The sequence below is a fragment of the Homarus americanus genome, unplaced genomic scaffold (genome assembly GCF_018991925.1).
Source record: "Homarus americanus isolate GMGI-L3 unplaced genomic scaffold, GMGI_Hamer_2.0 scaffold30535, whole genome shotgun sequence".
In the NCBI taxonomy this organism is placed as follows: domain Eukaryota; kingdom Metazoa; phylum Arthropoda; class Malacostraca; order Decapoda; family Nephropidae; genus Homarus; species Homarus americanus.
In genome coordinates this window covers 7,170,503-7,193,747 of record NW_024732440.1, presented here as the reverse complement: position 1 = coordinate 7,193,747, position 23,245 = coordinate 7,170,503, and the positions used below count along the sequence as shown (strand labels likewise).

Here is a 23,245-nt window from a genome sequence, read left to right as displayed (position 1 = left end):
ACCCCACCGACCACTGACACCACCCCACCCTACTACCACTCAGCATCAGGTCATCGGTAGAGTCTCTGGGGGTGAGAGGACTACAACGATTACTCAACCACTAATAATTTCCCATCACAACCCGTCACCTGTCAAGACGTTACTCGATTAAGACTCGCTGAATATCTTCGTTGTAGTTCTTCGTTAGAGTTGTTTTAATTCCCCATCCTGCGGTAGATCTGTACTACAAACTCAGCCGCTGATTGGTGTATTTTTGTGATGTGTAGCCTTCGGGGATATACCTGAACTGTGCTGTGTTGGGGGTGTGTGTGTCGTAGGTGGAGGGATGGGGAGTTAGGGAAGGAAGGAGTGGGGGTATATACGTGTTGGTATGTGGAGATATATCATTAGTATAACGGGAGGTATGTTGTAAATGGTATGTGTGGTATTTGAGGTGTATGCTTGGTATATTAGAGGGTATGTTTGTTATACTAGAATAAACCAATAGTGGGATATATGAGACTTCGAGTTATACTATGAATATATTACAAGTTATATTCATTACTTAAGGTTATTCCAATTATTGCATTCGAGCGGGAGGTGAATTGTAGTGGGTGTTGTGGTAGTAGTTGTAATGGGTGTTGTGATGGTGGTATTTGTAGTGGGTGTTTTGGTTGTAGTAGTTGTTGTGATTGCAATAGTTGTAGTAGGTGTTGTGGTGGTAGTATTTGTAGTGGGTGTAGTACTTGTAGTGGGTGTTGTTGTGGTGGTAGTGGCTGTTGTGGTTATAGTAGTTGCAGTGGGTGTTGTGGTGGTGGAAGTTGTAGGTGTTGTTTTGGTTGTAGTAGTTGTATTGGCTGTTATGATTGTTGTAGTTGTTGTTGTAGGTGTTTTGGTTGTAGTAGTTGTAGGTGTTGTTGTAGTAGTAGTTGTAGGTGTTTTGGTTGTAGTAGTTGTAGGTGTTGTGGTGGTGGAAGTTGTAGGAGGTGTTTTGGTTGTAGTATTTGTATTGGCTGTTATGATTGTTGTAGTTGTTGTTGTAGGTGTTGTGGTCGTTGTAGGTGTTGTGGTCGTTGTAGGTGTTGTGGTTATAGTAGTTGTATTGCCTGTTATGATTGTTGTAGTTGTTGTTGTAGGTCTTGTACTTGTTGTTGTTGTTGTAGGTCTTGTGGTTGTTGTTGTTGTAGGTCTTGTGGTTGTAGGTGTTGTGGTGGTGGTAGTTGTAGTGGTTATTTTGGTTGTAGCAGTTGTGTTGAGGGACCTACATTATTCACCACAGTATCCGTTTCAGCTGGTGTGTGTGTGTGTGTGTGTGTGTGTGTGTGTGTGTGTGTGTGTGTGTGTGTGTGTGTGTGTGTGTGTGTGTGTGTGTGTGTGTGTGTGTGTGTGTGTGTGTGTGTGTGTGTGTGTGTGTGTGTGTGTGTGTGTGTGTGTGTGTTCAAATAGACAGCTGTTGAGTGAAAGATATCTATGAGGTGCAGGTTGAGGTGTTGCTGTCATTAGGAACACAAACACCAGCTACTAACAACTTTCCCTTCACCACCACTAACGCCCACCAACCACCACCCTCCCACCCACACCACCAACCAACACCATCTACCAGCTACCACTAACCAACAGCACCTACCACCAACAGCACCTACCAACCACCAACCAACCATTCCAATTTGGGATATTAGTATTGGCCGGGTGGCTAACCTGCACCTCGCCCTCAGAAGGATTGGATTGTTCAGCTATTCGGGATGGACTGAGAAGGATGAAGGTTGGATAGGCTGGGCAGGATGAAGGGGTGATGGGCTGGAAAGGATGAAACGGGGATGGGTTCGGCAGGATGAGGGGGTGGGATTGGGCAGGGTGAAGGGCAAGAGAGAGGAGGGGCTAATCAGGATGAAGGCAGGGGCGTGCTCGAGGAAGGACTTCGGAGAGGGAAGATAATGGAAGCTTCCCACTCAGCCGATATAATGACCCTGGGGTAATGGTTATGTGTACCAGATTTAAGGCAGCGGTTAAGGTAGGGAGCTGTGTGATAAGAGTTGTACAGTAGTAGATATAAGCGGCGGTGGTTCTTATAATTAATAGGGGCATAGTCTTGTTGTCATGGTAGCACATATGGGGTATGGTTGGGTAAGGTGCTGTATGGCAGTTTATCATGGTATTTATGCCAGATTTATGACAGAGGATACCAAGTACCTAAAATTGGTACCGCAGTTGGAGTTAAAGATTCCACAAAATTATGAAACTCCGGTACACCCGAAGATGATTTTTTTTATGTACGATTCCAGGGAAAAGGTGGAGATGGGGTGTGTGGGTTAGAACGGTGGGGGGTAATTATAGTTCGTGAGATGAAACCTTCCCTACGAGTTCACTACAATAAAAGCTTCTCGATTATGAGGGATAAGCGGCAACCTCCTACAGCAATATATAATTTGTCTTGTTGAACATTAATTAGCTACAAGGGAGAGGGGAGGGGGGTAGTGGTAGAGGAGGTGGTAGATGATGGGGGTGGTACAGGTGGTGGGGTTAGTGGTAGAAGGGGGTGGTGGTGGTGGTGGGAGAGGTGACAGTAGAGGGGGTGGAAGGTGATGGTGGTGGTAGAAGTGGTTGTTGATAGTGGTGGTAGAGGGGATGGTGGTGGTGGCAGGGGTTTGATAGTGGTAGACGAGTGTTGGTGGAAGGTAGTGGTGGGAGGGTAAAGGGCTAAATATAGTAATTAATGATGTTAGTAATTAGTGAAGACGGGGATTTACATAAACAGTATATAACGGGAAAGGCTCTCGAAGTGGCAGCCGTGTTGTTGTTGTTGTTGTTGTTAATCATTTTCTTTTATCTGGAATAGATTTTTATTTATAATTTTTTTCTTGTTTTACTTCGATGTGATTTTTATTGTTTCTTTTGCTGTTTGTAATTTTTTTCTTCGTTCCTTTGCTACTTTTTTTATTTTTTTTTTTGCTGCATTTTTTCAATTTTCGTTTTTTGCTTCACTTTTTACCGCGAATTTTATTTAAACAGTACATGTGTTTTTTGTTGTTTTTGTGCAGCATTGTCTTTGTTTTTGCCGCCGTTATGTTTGTTTGTTTGTTTGTTTGTTTTTCCTGCCGTCATGTTTCTTTGTGTTACAGCCATATTTGTGTAGTATTGCAAGGTCACGTTCGTTTGTTTGGTGTTTTTACTTTATTATGGTGTTTGTTGCGTCGACATATGTGGCCTTGAGTACCAGTGTTATATTCCCCAGACCATCTACTGACGCCGAGGGATTGTTGACAGAGGCCCTCGTGTGTCTAGTGGCCGGGCGCTAGTCTCGGCTTGTAGAGACGAACAGTCACACTCCTGGAGTCAAAATAAGTCAGAGGTTAGGATCAGGAAGTCAGCGGGTACTAAAACACCTGTACGAGGTCATCTATGCTGGGGTCTCTCTCTCCGGCAAGATGCTCTCTACAAGGTATAGAAGAGTATTAAGCCCCTTAACATTTTTTAGAATGTTTCGTCCACATTTCATGCCAGTAAGCTCGCCTCCTCCGCGCCTCCCCTCCGGTTATGGGTTCTCATTGGTGAGTTTTCTACACGATAAGAGTGATTGGTTGTGTGTGTGTGTGGGGCTAGTGATCCTTCATATTGCATTTGATCTGATTGAGGTTGTTTATTGTGAGCTGTTTAACCTGTAGGCTGTTGTTATACTTGTTTCATGTATATATATATATATATATATATATAAAGGAAATATGTTATTGGATGTGCTCTGTACCTAAACTGTAATACACAAATTATTCAGCTTAATATAGGTGACTAATGAAATTAGTCGCCAGACTACCGTAGAGTTACTTCCGTTCCTGAGCGTTGGTGTGAGGTGCATGGTAGTGTAGCTCCTTATGACCCACGGGGCGGCAGGCACCCAGGAGGCTCCCAGTACTATCCTCAAGTACTCCAGGGTAGTGGACCACAACCCTACTGATCTAGCGAGATATTAGCGTGATAAAACTGTGTGTGTTGTGCGCGCTCAAATGTTCCCAGGTAATTACAAGGCTCGACATGTAGTAATATAAACATTATTCTGCTTTGGATTAATGCTAATCATCATTTCAAATTAGCCTCGCTAGTGCCAGTAGACCCTCGTGGTTTGCACAAAAACTCAAATTATCTAAAACGATTTAAGTTTTGTCGATCAGCTGAGTCAGTTTGCCTCCGAGACAGGCCTCCAGATGTCACTGTAGTACTGGTTGCGGCGATTAGTAGAAGTTATATACTTAATTTGGTAAACTAGTGGTGCATTGAGGAGTTACGGCTGAGGGGAGCGGACAAGGAGCCACAGATACGAGATTATCAGTTAGTTACCTTTACACTACCTGATGACCATACCTTGTTATACACCATTCACCACCAACAGTTACAAGGTGTGGTGTGGAACAGGTAGATGGTGAGGATTCGGAACCATTTATATGTGTGACAATGTAATAGGAAATATATATTATACGTAAATAAATCAAACTTCTTAGTATGAATTTTATATAGAAATACACTCACTATACTTAACCTACTGACCAAATGCTCTCAATGTTGAAGGTTTAATCTGGTGCTGGCTGGGCAAGAGTGGGCAGTGTATTACGTGTGTTTGACTTCTACAGGTGAGGTGAGAGATTTGGTTGTATTTTACTCTACTCGTGTCATGTAAAAGCCAATCCATTTATATATAATTTGTTAGTGATTAATTCATACCGTAAAAGCTATACAATGATAGAAATGTACTGAAGTGATAGTTTTTTTTAGTGTGTGTGTGTGGGTGTGTGTGTGAACAGAAATAAAAGTTAGGGTAAAGTTACATATTTCATGACAGGACAGGTTATACAGTATATATAATGCATGGATGACACTACAGTTCTCAAAGAAAAGTAAATTATAATCTTTACCGAGATACAGTAATATGTAATACCACTTTGTGTATGTATTTTTGTAATTAACAGAAGAAAAATACTACCAATTGAAGCTTAATTACTCATTTCTTAATTAGAAAAAAACTCCCTAGTAAATGAATCGTAATTACAAACCTCGTTGTTAATATATAAAGAAAAAAAAAACTTATCACCAGGTAATCGTAATAACATTGCTTCGTTATAAACATGGAGTTAATGATAACGAAATATTCCGTCATGCGCTGTAGCTCCCGGTAGAGAGAGAGAGAGAGAGAGTGTGTGTGTGTGTGTGTGTGTGTGTGTGTGTGTGTGTGTGTGTGTGTTTATTTAATATTTTTTCTCCATAATTGATCAATGTATATGCACCCTTTTATGACACACACACACACACACACGAGTGGTGCCTGGATGGGCTAATGCCGCGATACTTCAAGATATTGACATTTTCCCTACTCCCGACACCCTGTTTCCCACCCCACCCCTGCTGGTATTGTCGTAGCTCCTGCTGGTGTTGTCGTAGCTCCTGCTGGTGTTGTCATAGCTCCTGCTGGTGTTGTAATGTTGTTATTGTCGTAGCTCCTGTTGGTGTTGTCGTAGCTCCTGCTGGTGTTGTCATAGCTCCTGCTGGTGTTGTAACGTCGTTATTGTCGTAGCTCCTGCTGGTGTTGTTCAGCGCTGTGTTGTCATAGCTCCTGCTGGTGTTGTAACGTTGTTATTGTCGTAGTTCCTGCTGGTGTTGTCATAGCTCCTGCTGGTGTGTAATGTTGTTTGTCGTAGTTCCTGCTGGTGTTGTCAAGTTCTGCTGGTGTTGTAATGTTGTTGTTGTCGTAGCTCCGCTGGTTTTGTCATAGCTCCTGCTGGTGTTGTCATAGCTCTGCTGGTGTTGTCATAGCTCCTGCTGGTGTTGTAATGTTGTTATTGTCGTAGTTCCTGCTGGTGTTGTCATAGCTCCTGCTGGTGTTGTCATAGCTCCTGCTGGTGTTGTAACGTCTCTGTTGCGTATCACAGTCTCGCTGGTGTTGTCATAGTCTCTGCTGGTGTTGTAATGTTGTTGTTGTCGTAGTTCCTGCTGGTGTTGTCATAGCTCCTGCTGGTGTTGTCGTAGCTCCTGCTGGTGTTGTCATAGCTCCTGCTGGTGTTGTAATGTTGTTATTGTCGTAGTCTCTGCTGGTGTTGTAATGTTGTTATTGTCGTAGCTCCTGCTGGTGTTGCAGCTCTGCTGGTTTTGTCATAGCTCCTGCTGGTGTTGTCATAGCTCCTGCTGGTGTTGTAATGTTGTTGTTGTCGTAGTTCCTGCTGGTGTTGTCATAGCTCCTGCTGGTGTTGTCGAGCCCTGCTGGTGTTGTCATTGTTCTGCTGGTGTTGTCGTAGCTCCTGCTGGTGTTGTCGTAGCCCTGCTGGTGTTGTCGTAGCTCCTGCTGGTGTTGTAATGTTGTTATTGTCGTAGCCCTGCTGCTGTTGTAATGTTGTTATTGTCGTAGCTCCTGCTGGTGTTGTCATAGCTCTGCTGGTGTTGTAATGTTGTTGTTGTCGTAGCTCGCTGGTGTTGTAATGTTGTTGTCGTAGCTCCTGCTGGTGCTGACATAGCTCCTGCTGGTGTTGTAATGTTGTTGTTGTCGTAGCTCCTGCTGGTGTTGTAATGTTGTTATTGTCGTAGCTCCTGCTGGTGTTGTCATAGCTCCCTGCTGGTGTTGTAATGTTGTTGTTGTCGTAGCTCCTGCTGGTGTTGTAATGTTGTTGTTGTCGTAGCTCCTGCTGGTGTTGTATTGTTGTTATTGTCGTAGCTCCTGCTGGTGTTGTCATCAGCTCCTGCTGGTGTTGTAATGTTGTTGTTGTCGTAGCTCCCTGCTGGTGTTGTAATGTTGTTATTGTCGTAGCTCCTGCTGGTGTTGTAATGTTGTTGTTGTCGTAGCTCCTGCGGTGTTGTAATGTTGTTGTTGTCGTAGCCCTGCTGGTGTTGTAATGTTGTTGTTGTCGTAGCTCCTGCTGGTGTTGTAATGTTGTTGTTGTCGTAGCCCCGCTGGTGTTGTAATGTTGTTATTGTCGTAGCTCCTGCTGGTGTTGTCATAGCTCCTGCTGGTGTTGTAATGTTGTTGTTGTCGTAGCTCCTGCTGGTGTTGTAATGTTGTTATTGTCGTAGCTCCTGCTGGTGTTGTAATGTTGTTATTGCTGCAGCTCCTGCTGGTGTTGTCATAGCTCCTGCTGGTGTTGTAATGTTGTTGTTGTCGTAGTTCCTGCTGGTGTTGTCATAGCTCCTGCTGGTGTTGTAATGTTGTTATTGCGTAGCTCCTGCTGGTGTTGTCGTAGCCCTGCTGGTGTTGTCATTGCTCCTGCTGGTGTTGTCGTAGCTCCTGCTGGTGTTGTCGTAGCCCTACTGGTGTTGTCGTAGCCCTGCTGGTGTTGTCGTAGCTCCTGCTGGTGTTGTCGTAGCTCCTGCTGGTGTTGTCATATCCTGCTGGTGTTGTAATGTTGTTGTTGTCGTAGCTCCTGCTGGTGTTGTAATGTTGTTGTCGTAGCTCCTGCTGGTGTTGACATAGCTCCTGCTGGTGTTGTAATGTTGTTATTGTCGTAGCTCCTGCTGGTGTTGTAATGTTGTTGTCGTCGTAGCTCCTGCTGATGTTACATAGCTCCTGCAGGTGTTGTCATAGCACCTGCTGGTGTTGTCATTGCCCTGCTTGTGTCGTAGCTCCTGTTGGTGTTGTCATAGCTCCTGCAGGTGTCATAGCTCCTGCTGGTGTTGTAATGTTGTTGTTGTCGTAGCTCCAGCTGGTGTTGTCATAGCTCCTGCTGGTGTTGTCATAGCTCCTGCAGGTGTTGTCATAGCACCTGCTGGTGTTGTAATATTGTTGTTGTCGTAGCTCCGCTGGTGTTGTCATAGCTCCTGCTGGTATGTAATGTTGTTGTTGTCGTAGCTCCTGCTGGTGTTGTCATAGCCCGCTGGTGTTGTCATAGCCCTGCTGGTGTTGTAATGTTGTTGTTGTCGTAGCCCTGCTGGTGTTGTCATAGCTCCTGCTGGTGTTGTAATGTTGTTGTTGTCGTAGCTCCTGCTGGTGTTGTCGTAGCTCCTGCCGGTGTTTGTCATAGCTCCTGCTGGTGTTGTAATGTTGTTGTCGTAGCTCTTGCTGGTGTTGTCGTAGCTCCTCCTGGTGTTGTCATAGCCTCGCTGGTGTTGGCATAGCTCCTGCTGGTGTTGTCATAGCTCCTGCTGGTGTTGGCATAGCCCTGCTGGTGTTGTAATGTTGTTGTTGTCGTGAGCCCTGCTGGTGTTGTCATAGCTCCTGCTGGTGTTGTAATGTTGTTGTTGTCGTAGCTCCTGCTGGTGTTGTCAGCTCCTGCTGGTGTTGTAATGTTGTTATTGTCGTAGCTCCTGCTGGTGTTGTAATGTTGTTGTCGTAGCTCCTGCTGGTGTTGTCATAGCTCCTGCTGGTGTTGTAATGTTGTTATTGTCGTAGCTCCTGCTGGTGTTGTAATGTTGTTGTTGTCGTAGCCCGGCTGGTGTTGTCATAGCTCCTGCTGGTGTTGTCATAGCTCCTGCTGGTGTTGTCATTGCTCCTGCCGGTGTTGCCGTAGCTCCTGCTGGTGTTGCCGTAGTTCCTGCTGGTGTTGTCATTGTTCTGCTGGTGTCGTCGTAGCTCCTGCTGGTGTTGTCATATTTCCTGCTGGTGTTGCCGTAGCTCCTGGTGGTGTTGCCGTAGTTCCTGCTGGTGTTGTCATTGCTTCTGCTGGTGTTGTCATTGCTCCTGCTGGTGTTGTCATAGTCCTGCTGGTGTTGTCATTGTTCTGCCGGTGTTGCCGTAGCTCCTGCTGATGTTGCCGTAGTTCCTGCTGGTGTTGTCATTGCCCTGCTGGTGTCGTCGTAGCTCCTGCTGGTTGTCATATTCCTGCTGGTGTTGCCGTAGCTCCGGCTGGTGTTGTCATAGCTCCTGCTGGTGTCGTCGTAGCCCTGTTGGTGTTGTCTTGCCCCTGCTGGTGTCGTCGTAGCTCCTGCTGGTGTTGTCATAGCTCCTGCTGGTGTCGTCGTAGCTCCTGCTGGTGTTGTCATAGCTCCTGTTGGTGTTGTCATTGCTCCTGCTGGTGTTGTCATATTTCCTGCTGGTGTTGTCATATTTCCTGCTGGTGTCGTCGTAGCTCCTGCTGGTGTTGTCATAGCTCTGTTGGTGTTGTCATTGCTCCTGTTGGTGTTGTCATTGCTCCTGCCGGTGTTGTCATATTTCCTGCTGGTGTTGCCGTAGCTCCTGCTGGTGTTGCCGTAGCTCCTGCTGGTGTTGCCGTAGCTCCTGCTGGTGTTGCCGTAGCTCCTGCTGGTGTTGCCGTAGCTCCTGCTGGTGTTGTCATAGCTCCTGCTGGTGTTGTCATTACTTGGTGTTCAACAGATGGTAATATTTCACTTTGTTTTTATTGTTATTGGAACATATCATTCTATTGCCGCCATTATTTGTACCGTTGGCGACCCTTGTTGATGATGTTATTATTGTTACTTCCGTTATCAATGTTTTTGTAGTTTATTATTATAGTTTGTTGCATTTTATTTCCTCTGTGTTGTTCTAGATACTTTTGTCGTTTGCATGTATGTATGTATGTAATGTACAGGGGTATGGTATGTATGTATGTATGTATGTATGTATGTATGTATATGTATGTATGTATGTATGTATGTATGTGTGTTAACCGTCACAGATGCCATGGCCCTAACTGGTGTTTTTATCGCCTCCTGTTATTATCATTGTTGTTGTCTGTTGTTATTGTTGCCTTGTCTATTGTTTTAACACCTAACATTGTCACATCGTCAAATAATGCTTGTGTTGACTTCTGCAGTGTTTTACCGTAATCGTGTTGTATTTGTGTTGCGGTTGTAATGTTTGTTGTGTAGCGGTTGTAGTGTTGTTGTGTAGTGGTTGTAATGTTGTTGTTTGTTGTGTAGCGGTTGTAGTGCTGTGTTTGTGTAGCAGTTGTAGTGCTGTGTTTGTGTAGCGGTTGTAGTGCTGTTTGTGTAGCGGTTGTAGTGCTGTGTTTGTGTAGCGGTTGTAGTGCTGTTTGTGTAGCGGTTGTAGTGTTGCTGTTTGTGTAGTGGTTGTAATATTGTTTGTGTAGCGGTTTTAATGTTATATGTGTAGTGGTTGTAGTGTTGTTTGTTGTGTAGTGGTTGTAGTGTTGCATTTGTGTAGTGGTTGTAGTGTTGTTGTGTAGCGGTTGTAGTGTTGTTGTTTATTGTTTAGCGGTTATAGTGTTGTGGTTTGCGTAGCGGTTGTAGTGCTGTGTTGAAAGGGTTGTAGGGTTGTGTTTGTTTAGCGGTTGTAGTGTTTTGTGTAGCGGCTGTAGTGTTGAGTGTAGCGGTTTTAGGTTGTGTTTGTTTAGCGGTTGTGTGTTGTGTTAGTGTGAGTGTAGCGGTTGTGTGTTGTGTTTGTTTGCGGTTGTGTGTTTTGTGTGGGTGTAGTGTTTGAGTGTAGCGTTGTAGTGTTGTGTTTGTTTAGCGGTTGTAGTGTTTTGTGTGCTGTCGTGGGGGTGTAGTGTTGTGTTTGTTTAGCGGTTGTAGTGTTTTGTGTAGCGGCTGTAGTGTTGATGTGGGTTGTGTGTTTTGTGCGCTGTGTGTTGAGTGTTGTAGTGTTGTGTTTGTTTAGCGGTTGTAGTGTTTTGTGTAGCGGCTGTAGTGTTGAGTGTAGCGGTTGTAGTGTTTTGTGTAGCGGCTGTAGTGTTATGTAGCGGTTGTAGTGTTGTGTTTGTTTAGCGGTTGTAGTGTTTTTGTTTATTGAGTTTAATCTTACGAGTGTTGTCGTCCACTGTAGTGTCTGGCCTCAAGGTGTGACCAGAAACATTAGGGGCGTAGCTAGAGACACAAAAGAGGCGTGGCTAGACACAAAAGAGGCGTGGCTAGACATAAAATAGGCGTGGCTAGACATAAAAGAGGCTTGGCTAGACATAAGAGGTGTGGCTAGAGACAAAAAAGAGGCGTGGCTAGAGAGGAAAGAGGCGTGGCTAAGGGCATAAGAGGCGTGGCTAAAAATATAAGAGGCGTGGCTCGTCGTATCCTTGTTGCTGTGATTCAGATGATAGTTGAATCCGTCTTGTTCCTAATAGTCTCCCTTAATGACGTCTTTGTTAGTCTCCCTTAAATAACTTTTGTTAGTCTTCGTTAATAACGTTTTTGTTAGTTTCTCTTATTAATTTTTTTAGTCTCCCCTAATAACGCTTTTGTTAGTCTCCCTTAATAAAGCTGTTGGTAGTCTCCCTTAATGATGCATTTGCTAATCTCCTTAATATTTTTATCTCCCTTAATGACGTCTTTGTTAGTCTCCCTTAATAACGCTTTGTTATTTCCTTAATGACGTCTTAGTTTGCCTCCCTTAATGACCTCTTTGTTAGTCTCCTATATCTTTGTTAGTCTCCCTTAATGGCATCTTTGTTAGTCTCCCTTAATGGCATCTTTGTTAGTCTCCCTTAATAAAGCTTTTGTTAGTCTCCCTTAACTTTTTTGTTAGTCTCCCTTAATGACGCTTTTGTTAACCTCCCTTAATAAAGCTTTTGTTAGTCTCCCTATTAAACCGCTTCCCTTTATTCCTATCTCCCTTATTGGTGTTCCTGGTGTTGTATTTCTTGTATATATTTCCTTTATTTGTTTTGCCTGTGTTGTTCTTCCTCCTCGACTGATGTTCTCATTACGTTTGTAGTTTCAGGGGTGTTTATGGTGTTGTTCTTGTTGTTGGTTTTGGTCTTGTTGTTGTTCTTCGTGTTGTTGTTGTTGTTAGTCTTCATCTTGTTCTTTTTGCTCGTTGTTATTGTTTTTGTTGTTGTCCTTGTTCTTCATGTTGTTGTTGTTCTATTTTTCTTCCTCTTGTTCTTTTCCTTATTGTTGTTGTTGTTGTTCTTCTTCTTCTTCTTCTGGCCTTGCTGCGTTTCCTGTTACTCACCTCATTGTCCTTGTTACGTTTACGGTCCTCGCGTCCATGTTATTGTTACGTTTACCGTCCTCACGTTCATGTTCTTGTTGTTTATGTCCTCGTTCATGTTTTTTGCGTTTACTGTCCCTCACGTTCATGTTCTTGTTACGTTTACTGTCCTCACGTTCATGTCCTTGTTGCGTTTCTGTCCACGTTCATGTTCTTGTTACGTTTACGGTCACTCGTTCATGTTCTTGTTACGTTTACGGTCACTCTCGTCCATGTCCTTGTTACGTTTACGGTCACTCACGTTCATGTTCTTGTTACGTTTACTGTCACACATCCTTATTACGTTCGTTGTCTCCCGCAATCATCCTTAAAGCTGTTGTCTGTCCTCTTGTTGTTGTTGTTGACGCTCGTAATGTTTATAGTCGCCTCGATGGTATTATATCCTTTCTCTCTCTCTCTCCTCTCTCTCTCTCTCTCTCTCTTCTCTCTCTCTCTCTCTCTCTCTCTCTCTCTCTCTCCGCTGCTTGTTATTCCTTGTCTGTGAGCTTGTAATTGTGGGTAGCTGCTGTGTTTATTGACTGTGTTGAGAGGTAAAAGGGTGTGGCTACAGAGATAACATAGGAGGAACAAGACTAGAGAGATAACACAGGAAGGGACGAGACTAGAGAGATAACACAGGAGGGAGGAGGCTAGAGAGATAACATAGGAGGGAGGAGACTAGAGAGATAACATAGGAAGGAGGGAGACTAGAGAGATAACATAGGAGGAGGAGACTAGAGAGATAACATAGGAGGGAGGAGGCTAGAGAGATAACATAGGAAGGACGAGGCTAGAGAGATAACACAGAGGGAGGAGGCTAGAGATAACACAGGAGGAGGAGACTAGAGAGATAACATAGGAAGGAGGAGACTAGAGAGATAACATAGGAAGGAGGAGACTAGAGAGATAAATACAGGAGGGAGGAGGCTAGAGAGATAAATAGGGAGGGAGGAGACTAGAGAGATAACACAGGAGGAGGAGGCTAGAGATAACATAGGAGGGAGGAGATTAGAGAGATAACATAGAAGGAGGAGACTAGAGAGATAACATAGGAGGAGGGAGGCTAGAGATAACATAGGAGGAGGAGACTAGAGAGATAACATAGGAGGAGGAGGCTAGAGAGATAACACATAGAGGGAGGAGACTAGAGAGATAACATAGGAAGGAGGAGACTAGAGAGATAATAGGAAGGAGGAGACTAGAGAGATAACATAGGAGGGAGGAGACTAGAGAGATAACATAGGAAGGAGGAGACTAGAGAGATAAATATAGGAGGGAGGAGGCTAGAGAGATAACATAGGAAGGAGGAGACAGAGAGATAACACAGGAGGGAGGAGGCTAGAGAGATAACATAGGAAGGAGACTAGAGAGATAACACAGGAGGGAGGGAGGCTAGAGAGATAACATAGGAGGGAGGAGACTAGAGAGATAACATAGGAAGGAGGAGTAGAGAGAGATAACATAGGAGGGAGGAGACTAGAGATAACATAGGGAAGGAGGAGACTAGAGAGATAACATAGGAGGGAGGAGGCTAGAGAGATAACATAGGAAGGAGGAGACTAGAGAGATAACACAGGAGGGAGGAGGCTAGAGAGATAACATAGAGGGAGGAGACTAGAGATAAATAGGGAAGGAGGAGACTAGAGATAACATAGGAGGGAGGAGACTAGAGAGATAACACAGGAAGGAGGAGACTTAGAGAGATAACATAGGAGGGAGGAGACTAAGAGATAACATAGGAAGGAGGAGACTAGAGAGATAACATAGGAGGGAGGAGACTAGAGAGATAACATAGGAGGGAGGAGGCTAGAGAGATAACATAGGAAGGACGAGGCTAGAGAGATAACACAGAGGGAGGAGGCTAGAGAGATAACACAGGAGGGAGGAGACTAGAGAGAACATAGGAAGGAGGAGACTAGAGAGATAACATAGGAAGGAGGAGACTAGAGAGAAATACAGGGAGGGAGGAGGCTAGAGAGAGATAACATAGGAGGGAGGAGACTAGAGATAACACAGGAGGGAGGAGGCTAGAGAGATAACATAGGAAGGACGAGACTACAGAGATAACACAGGAGGGAGGAGACTAGAGATAAACACAGGAAGGACGAGACTAGAGAGATAACACAGGAGGGAGGAGGCTAGAGAGATAACACAGGAGGGAGGAGACTAGAGAGATAACATAGGAGGGAGGAGACTAGAGAGATAACACAGGAGGGAGGAGACTAGAGAGATAGCAGGGAAGGACGAGACTAGAGAGATAACATAGAAGGACGAGACTAGAGAGATAAATACAGAGGAGGAGGCTAGAGAGATAACATAGGAAGGACGAGACTAGAGAGATAACACAGGAGGAAGAGGTGGAGACAGAGGGACTACCTTGTGAATAAAACCTCAAAGGGAATGTGTGTAGACAATATATATTGGCTGTGACTGATGTAGGCTCTATTAAGGCGCCGCCAACGGGTTAGGCACGGGAGAGAGCCTGGGGTGTTGGGAAGAGTACCTGGGGAGCTGAGGAGAGAAACTGGGGAGATAACCTGGGGAGCTGGGGAGATAAACATGTGAGCTGGGGGTAGATCTGGGACGATGGGGAGTGGGAGATTTGGGGCGCTGGGAAGATTTGGGGCGCTGGGGGAAGATTTGGTCGCTGGGGGAAAATATGATGGGCTGGGACAAGATGTGATGCTTTGGAACAAGGTAGAACAAGATCTAGGGGCTATGGTATAAAAGATGAGAAATTTGGGGCAAGACCTGGGGTGACTGAACAAATACAAGTACTGTGGAACAAAGCCAGAGAACAGTGTGTCCCTTGAAAAGAAAAATTATGGCAGAAGGGTGAGAAATAGGAGTGTGGAACGAAATCGAAAGATAAGCACAAATCTATGGACAGAGGAACATGAATCGAGTCCGTGGAACGAAACACGAGGGCAGTGAGAACGGGACTGGAGCGATGGGGTAAAAAAAAATGAGGGTAGTGAAAACAAAAAAGGATTTATGAAACTAAGTATTGGGATAATGGGACAATGGAACAAATATTGACACGATGGGACAAGCATTGGGACAGTGGGACAAGAGATAAGTTCGATGGAGAGAGAAATTTAGAGACAGAGCCCCTCTAGCTGGGGAGGAGAAGGGGGCGGAGTCACTGTAGCTGAAGGCGGAGCTTCTGTGCTTGGGGGCGGAGTTTCTTCTTTGCTTGGAGGCGAAGGTTTGGTGCTTTGGGGGCGGAGATTCTGTAGCTGGGGGCGGAGATTCTGTGGTGGGGGCGGAGCTTTTTGCTTTGGGATGGAGGTGCGTTGCTTGATTACGGGGACGGTGCTTGGGGGCGGAGGATGGTGCTCGGGGGCGGAGATACGGTGCTAGGGGGCGGATATTCTTTGCTTGAGGAAGATGCTTCTTCTGTGCTTTAGGAGAGGATGCTCCTAGTTGTGGGCGGAGATACTGTCATGGTGGACGGAGATTATGTGGTTGTGGGCGGTGATGCTGTAATGGTGGGCGGAGACTGTGATTGTGGTCGGAGATTCTGTGGTTGTGGTCGGAGATTCTGTGGTTGTGGGCGGAGATTCTGTGGTTGTGGGCGGAGATTCTGTGGTTGTGGGCGGAGTTCTGTGTGTTGTGGGCGGAGATTCTGTGGTTGTGGGCAGAGATTCTGTGGTTGTGGGCAGGAGATTCTGTGGTTGTGAGCAGAGATTATGTGGTTGTGAGCGGAGATTCTATGGTTGTGGTGGAGATTCTATGGTTGTGGGCGGAATTCTGTGGTTGTGGGCGGAGATATTGTTGGTTGTGGGTGACGACAGGACTAGATGTTTAGTAGCAGGGGGTGGAGGTGTGGGCGGCAGGGGTGGAAGTTTGGGCGGTAGGATTGGAGGTGGGGCGGGATTGGAAGTGTTGGGGGAGAGTGTTGGAGGTGTGGGCGGCCAAAGGGGAGGTGGAGGCGGGCAAAGGGGAGGTGGGGCGGGCAAAGGGAGGTGGGGGGGGCCAAGGAGGTGGGGGGTGGCCAAGGAGGTGGGGCGGGGAAAAGGGGAGGTGGGGGCAGCAGGAGTGGAGGTGTGGGTAGGACTGGAGGTGTGGGTGGCAGGACTGGAGGTGTGGGTGGCAGGACTGGAGGTGTGGGTGGGGACTGAAGGTATGGTGTGGGAGGTGGAGGTGTGGGTGGCATTACTGGACGTGTGGGTGGCAGGACTGGAGGTGGGTGGCAGGATTGAAGGGTGGTGGGTGGCAGGACTGGAGGTGGGACTTGAGTGGAGGTTGGGACGGCAGGACTGGAGGTGTGGCAGGACTGGAGGTGTGGGTGGCAGGACTGGAGGTGTGGGTGGCAGGACTGGAGGTGTGGGTGGCAGGACTGGAGTGTGGGTGGCAGGACTGGAGGTGTAGTGGCAGGACTGGAGGTGTGGGTGGCAGGACTGAAGGTGTGGGTGGCAGGACTGGAGGTGTGGGTGGCAGGACTGGAGGTGTGGGTGGCAGGACTGGAGGTGTGGGTGGCAGGACTGAAGGTGTGGGTGGCAGGACTGGAGGTGTAGGTGGCAGGACTGGAGGTGTGGTGCAGGACTGGAGGTGTGGGTGGCAGGACTGGAGGTGTGGGTGGGACTGGAGGTGTAGGTAGCAGGACTGGAGGTGTGGGTGTGGCAGGACTGGAGGTGGGACTTGAGTGGGTTTGGGACAGCAGGACTGAAGGGTGGCAGGACTGGAGGTGTGGGTGGCAGGACTGGAGGTAGGACTTGAGTGGAGGTTGGGACGGCAGGACTGAAGGCTGGCAGGTTACAGTGACTGGAGGTGGGGGTGGCAGGACTGAAAGTGGGGGTGGCAGGAGTGGAGGTGGGTAGGCTACAGCGCCCCTCGCAGCATCCGTGCCGGGCTGGGAGAAAAGTGTGTATTATCAGATTTATGTGGTGTGTGCGTGGTTGCCATAGCGACGGCGCGGACCGTGGTTCTCGCGCGGTGATTGGTGGTGTCGGGGGTCGGGGGCGTGGCCACGGGTCGGCGGGTGGGGCGGCGTGGTACCGCCCCGCTGGGCCTCGTAGTCGCGTGCTGGCCTCGCCGCTGTGGACTGTGCCCTCGTGTGCGTGGACTGTGCTTCATACCAGCCTCTATCAGCCGCCGCCGCCGCCGCGCCGCCCTGCACACCTGCCACCAATATTACCACCACCACCATCACCACCTCCACCACACCCCACACGCACAGGCGGCTGTGTGAGCACCAGACCTCCGTCAGTAGTGTAGTAGCAGCCAGCCGGCACCGCCTGCACTTCCCAAGTGTCCCAGGGTCATGGCTCTCATCACAGAGGTCCGCCCCCACCTGTACCACTACCCCGCCCTCAGCCAGGTAACCCTACACTTGTTGCACTACCACCTTGCATGACCCCGCCGTCGCCGCCGCCGTCCAGGCACGGAGCCAGCAGAAGCGGCCCGCACCGTCCTGGCCGCCACCCAGGAACCTGTGGCTCCGGCAGAGCAACATGTGGACTCCGCCCGCTGCTGCTGCTGCTGCCGTCGCCCGCCATCAGCCGCGCCGCTGCTGCCGACTTCACAATGGCTCCCTCCTCATCACACTACTCCCCACCTTGCTGTCAAATACAGCGTCGTTACCTACAGTGTGAACAGCCCTTGGGAGGAGACTTGCATTCTTTATCGTGCACGAGAGGTTGGTGGCAGCGCGGCGCAGAGTTTGGCGCGAATTAATTATGCATCTAGAAGCCATGTGACTTGCGTGTCCCGGATGTGTGTCGCCACGCTTCCCCCACAACTCACACCAACCACGATAATCGTTACCGTGTAAAGTAGTGTATGCTTCTGGCAGGTTGTGGGGCCGTCTTGAGCAGCTACTGGCCATGGGGGCCTGACGCTCTGGACAGTACCTCGAAGGTATCATAAGTTACGCCCAGTGCTACTCTCCCTTCATCCTCTCGGTGTCGTCGTGACGCACTGTGTCACTCCCTCACCAACACAGTGTTCCACTGTAGAAAATAAAAAGAATAGGATTTCAGCGTGGCAGAGTAAAGTGGAGGCCCATTATGTGTGTCATAAATAACGATCCATTACAATCAGGGAGAGTCATGCAAGGGGGAGTGGCAACACGGCCACAAAGACGCCACTTATTATCACCAACACTTTAATGTTAAATGGTCGTAAGGGAGCAGTTACTTTGGTCTGGAAGTCAACATCAAAACTTGGCGACGCGGAAGTTTGTTACTCCACCAAAGTATCAAGTCCGGATAACCTGTAACGCACCTGTTTGTTCGGTCCTCCATGGCGTACACCTGCACTGGGATCCTGACAATTACCATCATGATTCCGGGAATTCGGTGTAAACGTTGTTACTCTGAAAAAAATGTCAGGAAAATCTTTCACGATGATGGATGGCGGACGTGAAGGAGATGGGAGCAAGTTATCCCTGTCGTGTGTGTGTGTGTGTGTGTGTGTGTGTATATATGTGTGTGTATATGTGTGTGTGTGTGTGTGTGTGTGTGTGTGTGTGTGTGTGTGTGTAGTGTTGTTAGCCGTGAAACTGCGCAAGAATTCCACACACTTATATCTGTAGCTCAGTGTGAGAGAATTATAGAGTATTTATTGAGGAGTGAAATTGATAATCGGAAAATGTTAAGGTGTACAAGTTAGTAAGATAGTGGAGCAGTCGGCGGGTTGGAGCGCGACCGACAGCCACAGGTGTGCTTTTAACTGGAAATTCACAGGGGAAAAATTAATGATTCTCATTTAATCGCTTTGTCAGAAGTGGAATATGAAACAAGGAAATCCAATAATCGGTCCGCCAGTAGTTAAACAAGTCTGTGCAAGAAGGCCAATAGATACGGTATGTGGCGAGTCTGTCCGTGTCAATAAAATACGCGAGTGAGCGCTGCTACAACCTGCCTCACCAGGTGTCGTGTCAACACCCTCGCATGGTAACACGAACCTATCATTCTAGAGGGAGGGAGGACACACACATCCTGAAGAGCTATTATTAAATCTAGGAAAATAAAAGCTGGTGACTAGAATCCACCAAGGTTTTAAAAATAGCCGGCGAGGCTCAGTTTGACGGAAGGCAGTCGATGTTAGCAGGAATGGAGTAGCGGCCGAATGCCGCGGTATAAACAAAGATGACGTCAGCGTTTTTACCCGCCGGTAGGTGTGTAGCTGAGACTAGCGGGTACTTCCCTTAATACCCGCGCCCTCAACCACACACCTGCTGTAAACTCAACTATTTTTCTTCTTCAATATCTCTTTATTTCATCCTTGTTTCTCTGATAAAAGGAACTGTTATTCTGAGTGACATACATGGCTGTGAAACATTTACACCCTGTGATTGAATAAAATGGAATTTATGCATTTTTAGGATATATATATAATATGGGTGTGTGTCATTATAATCTTTAGGCCTTTTTCTTCTCTATTTATCTCTCTCTTTCTCTTTTTTATTAGTGCGAGGGAAATAGACGCCATGCAAATTTAAATCGGATGAGCCGAAAACTCCATTTACAAACAAACACACGCCAAGGTTGATACTTCCACTTTATGGCCGAACTAAAGGGAAGTTCCCCTAAAAATGTCGAGCCAATATCCACAGTTCTTGGGCCGTAAAGTATACATAGTGTAGGTGCGTATAGCGTAGCTGCATTAGGGAGATGATAGCGCCAAGACACTTAGATTTTCTTACAATTTTATCACGTTTCGTTTAGCCGTCATAGATATACTTAGTGGTGTGTCTGTGTGTGTATATATGGGGTCTAAACGAGAGGGTGTATGTATTTGTATACTACCTTATTAGTCTCGTTCAGGTAGGTACCTGTACATAGGATCGAAACAAAGGTGTGTGTGTACATTGCTTATGACTGCCTTGTATATATGAAACTTACCTGTAGACATAATTTATACCTGGCGATATATGGTGCGTCTGTATATACGTTGTGAGTGACGTAAATGTGATACAAACTGTAATTTATACAATGATGACGTCTGGTGGTTATAAATACATCATCGCTATTATGGATATGAAAAACATACACTTGGTTTTCTTCAGGACAGTGTCAGGTGTGTATTAATTAATATGCATTACCTTAAGTGTTGTAAATACCTAATACATGATGTAAAGAGAGCGAGGTATGGCGCGTTAAGTGTGCATGACCGTATAGCTGTCTTATACATACATACATACATACATACATACATACATACAACTTACACTTTACTTTTATAAATACCACTCGTAAAGCTTACATACAGCTCGTTGGTCGTGTATGTACATAATATACTCGAGTTTACATTAATAAATACTTAAGATGTTGCTCATATTTATGCTGAATATATATATATGTGTGTGTGTGTGTATGTGTGTGTCCAAGTGAGTTCTGACTCCATATATACACTATACAGTATTAGTAATGTGATAAGTGTTTCATAATATAACTATCAGCAAAGCTTTGACCCCCTGCATATAATTTACTAAGTTCAGAGAAAAAATAAGTTTCAGTACCTTATTTACTGCGATCATACAGGCTTTGTTTATATGTACGGAAAATGCACACGTATACATATCTGAAATTGTATATGAATAACATACAGTACACATGTATACACACTCACGAACGTTTACATGAGTTGACTGGTTATAATACTACGCACATGTAGTGAAAAGTGTCGAGAAGGTGAAACAGAGATTGTATTGGTAACATTTATGGTCATCTTAATTGTTCTCACCTTTTAATTCAATGTTCATTTTAATAATTAATTTTCGTGTATTTTTTTTTCTATTTTAAGTCTTTGTGAAGTTTTGTTGGTCCTTTAATACGTCTTAACTTTTCGTTGCTTGTCAGTCATGCAATATCCGCCATGCAGTTTGTGTGCCACCTGCTTCCAATATTCACACGCATGCATGATCCATCAACATATGCAGCTAGTCATGCACCACACTCAGTTGTCACGAACTATCTTCCTTCCCTCTGTTACATACCACTACTACCACTACTAACCACTACTACTACTACTACCACTACTAACCACTACTACTACTACTACCACTACTAACCACTACTACTACCACTACTAACAACCACTACTACCACTACTAACAACCACTACTACCACTACTACCACAATCATCATCATCATCAGCAACAACAACAGCAAACAGTCACACACACACACCTCTTCCCTCCGACCACTACACCTCCATCAACAACAACAAGCACAACACCTTTCTCTACCAACAAAATAACACCACCTATCTTCACCATCACCACCACTACCACCATCACCAGCAACAATAAGCAAATACACATCACCCACCACCACCAACACCCACCATCTGCCACCAACAACAACAACGACCACCACCACCACCACACTGACCAGGCCGCCGTGCCACAGTCGTAACCATAAAGTTAATTGAAGTAAGAGAGGTGGGAGTAAAGGGTGTCCACTGTATCCTCCTCCCTACTGTGGCCAGCTGTTACACCGACCACAACAAACGGAGGTGTGACGCGGTAAATAATTTATATGGAACATGGCGGGCCAGACGCTTGCATTATCAAACATATTATTGATCACCAACAAGTCATTTGTCCTAGAGACTTACTTACTCTGATGTTTCCAGCACGACCCAATAATACTGCTTCTTACTTGGCTGAATGACTGTCTTGGTGTGTGTGAGAAAGTACAGTATATATTCATTTTAAATATATCGCCCATACGTCCAATTAGTCTTAACTGATCAGCGTATATACCTGCTACACTACCCGGTATATAACTAACTACGGTATACAACTCTCAAGTCAAGCTCACAACTCGGTCTTAATATCTCAAGTCGTGTGTGTGTTGACGAGACCCTTAAAGGCGTAGGTTTCAGCTCCACGTGTACAGTCCAGATTCTCGGGTCCTTTATTTAGATCACGTGTTGAGAGAAAAGTTTGAAGTCATGTGTGTCAGCGGCGCGTGTCTAGTACAACACTGTCAGAATTTTCAGCCACATATGTCGAGATGGAATTCGTAGACAAATATTTCTTCTTCATGTGTGTAAACAGAACTTTTAAGTCATGTATTTTACTCACATGTGTCTCAGCCGTATACTCAGGCTTATATATTAAAAGTTCAGACATGTCTAGACAGTTCACTGAGCCATACATGTCGGCCACACTTGTCCAAACTTACGATTACAAGCCTGGCTCTTGCATCGTCAATAATTCGACTTGAGCAGGTGTGTAGTGAGATACAACCCCCAAACAAAAATGATCTTTTTAAAACTTTATAGAAATAAGTTAACAAAATAGCGTAATATTTGTTAAGTGTAAAGTATTATAAAGCCAGAGTTATTAAGTAGTATTGGGCATAATTGAAGATGATAGCAGCAGTTATTAGTTATCATTGGGTATAATTATAAGATAGCTGGAGTTAAAAAGTATCATTGAGATTATTGGTTTTAATTTGTTATAATTTAGCAAGTTAGCGGTAGTTATGTATTTTTGCGTATAATTTTGAAATATAGCGCCAACTAAGCACTGTAATATAATTTATATTTTTTTTCTAAGCACTGTACACTAATTTAGCAAGATGGTGGTAATATTTAAATTTTGTAGAATATAATTTAGCAAGTTGACGATAATTATTAAACACCGTAGGGTAAGATTATAGATAGCGGGAATTATTAAATACTGTATAGTGTACAATTTAGCAAGTTAGCATCTATAGTAAAACATTATAGAGTATAATTTAGCGAGCCATCTCCTTTGTTGACTCAAGATATCGACTACACTACACCTAACCACGATATATTCTTTAACTAAGATATCGCCCGTAAATAAGCAAGATATCGCCCTTAACTAAGCAAGGCATCTTACGTAACTAAGCAAGGTATCGCCCGTAACTAAAGAAACTATCGACTATAACTAAGGAAGCTATCGTCCGTAACTAAGGAAGCTATCATCCGTAACTAAGGAAGCTATCGGCTATAACTAAGGAAGATAAAAGGAGGAAGAGAGTCAATAAGGCAGGAAGATAGCGCCTATAATCAAGCAGAGAGCATCATCAAGAGGCGTGAACTAGGCCCTCGGTGTAGTTCAGGAGGTCTCCCACAATTCCTTTAAGTGCTTATTAACCGCTGGAGCCGCTAACTTTACTCTGGTCCCTCCCTCCCTCCCTGCTTCCCTCCCTGCTTCTCTCACTCCCTTCCTTCGTTCTTCCCTCCCTAACTTCTTCCTTCCCTACTTCCCTCTTCTATCTCCCTTCTTCCCTCAATATCTCTACCCCCCTCCCTGCCTGCTTCCCTCTTTTTCTCCCTCCCTCTCTTCCTTCTCCCAACACGCCTTCCTTCCTTCCTTCCTTCCTTCCCCACACAAAATTCTTCCTTCTCTGCATACACCCCGCCTCTCTCTCTCTCTCTCTCTGGCTTGATTATTATTAAAGCCAGGTTAAGTCGTAGCTTCTCACCACTCCTCCTCCCTCCAATTTTTT

At 45.6% G+C, this 23,245-nt stretch overlaps 1 protein-coding gene and 1 long non-coding RNA gene across 2 annotated transcripts in view; one reads left to right on the top strand and one right to left on the bottom strand.

Annotated features, from left to right (window-relative positions):
• Positions 1-15,228: 15,228 nt before the first annotated feature.
• On the bottom strand, positions 15,229-16,714 carry LOC121868655 (protein PRY2-like). The gene is made up of 2 exons (XM_042369491.1): positions 16,658-16,714; positions 15,229-15,477 (listed from the first exon to the last, which is right to left on the bottom strand). Exons 1-2 carry the CDS (start codon positions 16,712-16,714, stop codon positions 15,229-15,231), a joined length of 306 nt encoding a protein of 101 aa, XP_042225425.1.
• A 115-nt stretch (positions 16,715-16,829) lies between these two features.
• Positions 16,830-23,245, top strand: part of LOC121868795 — a 171,827-nt gene continuing 165,411 nt past the window's right edge. Inside the window, exon 1 of the long non-coding RNA XR_006089451.1 lies at positions 16,830-17,129. This is a non-coding gene — a long non-coding RNA (uncharacterized LOC121868795). The remainder of the gene's footprint in view (positions 17,130-23,245) is intronic.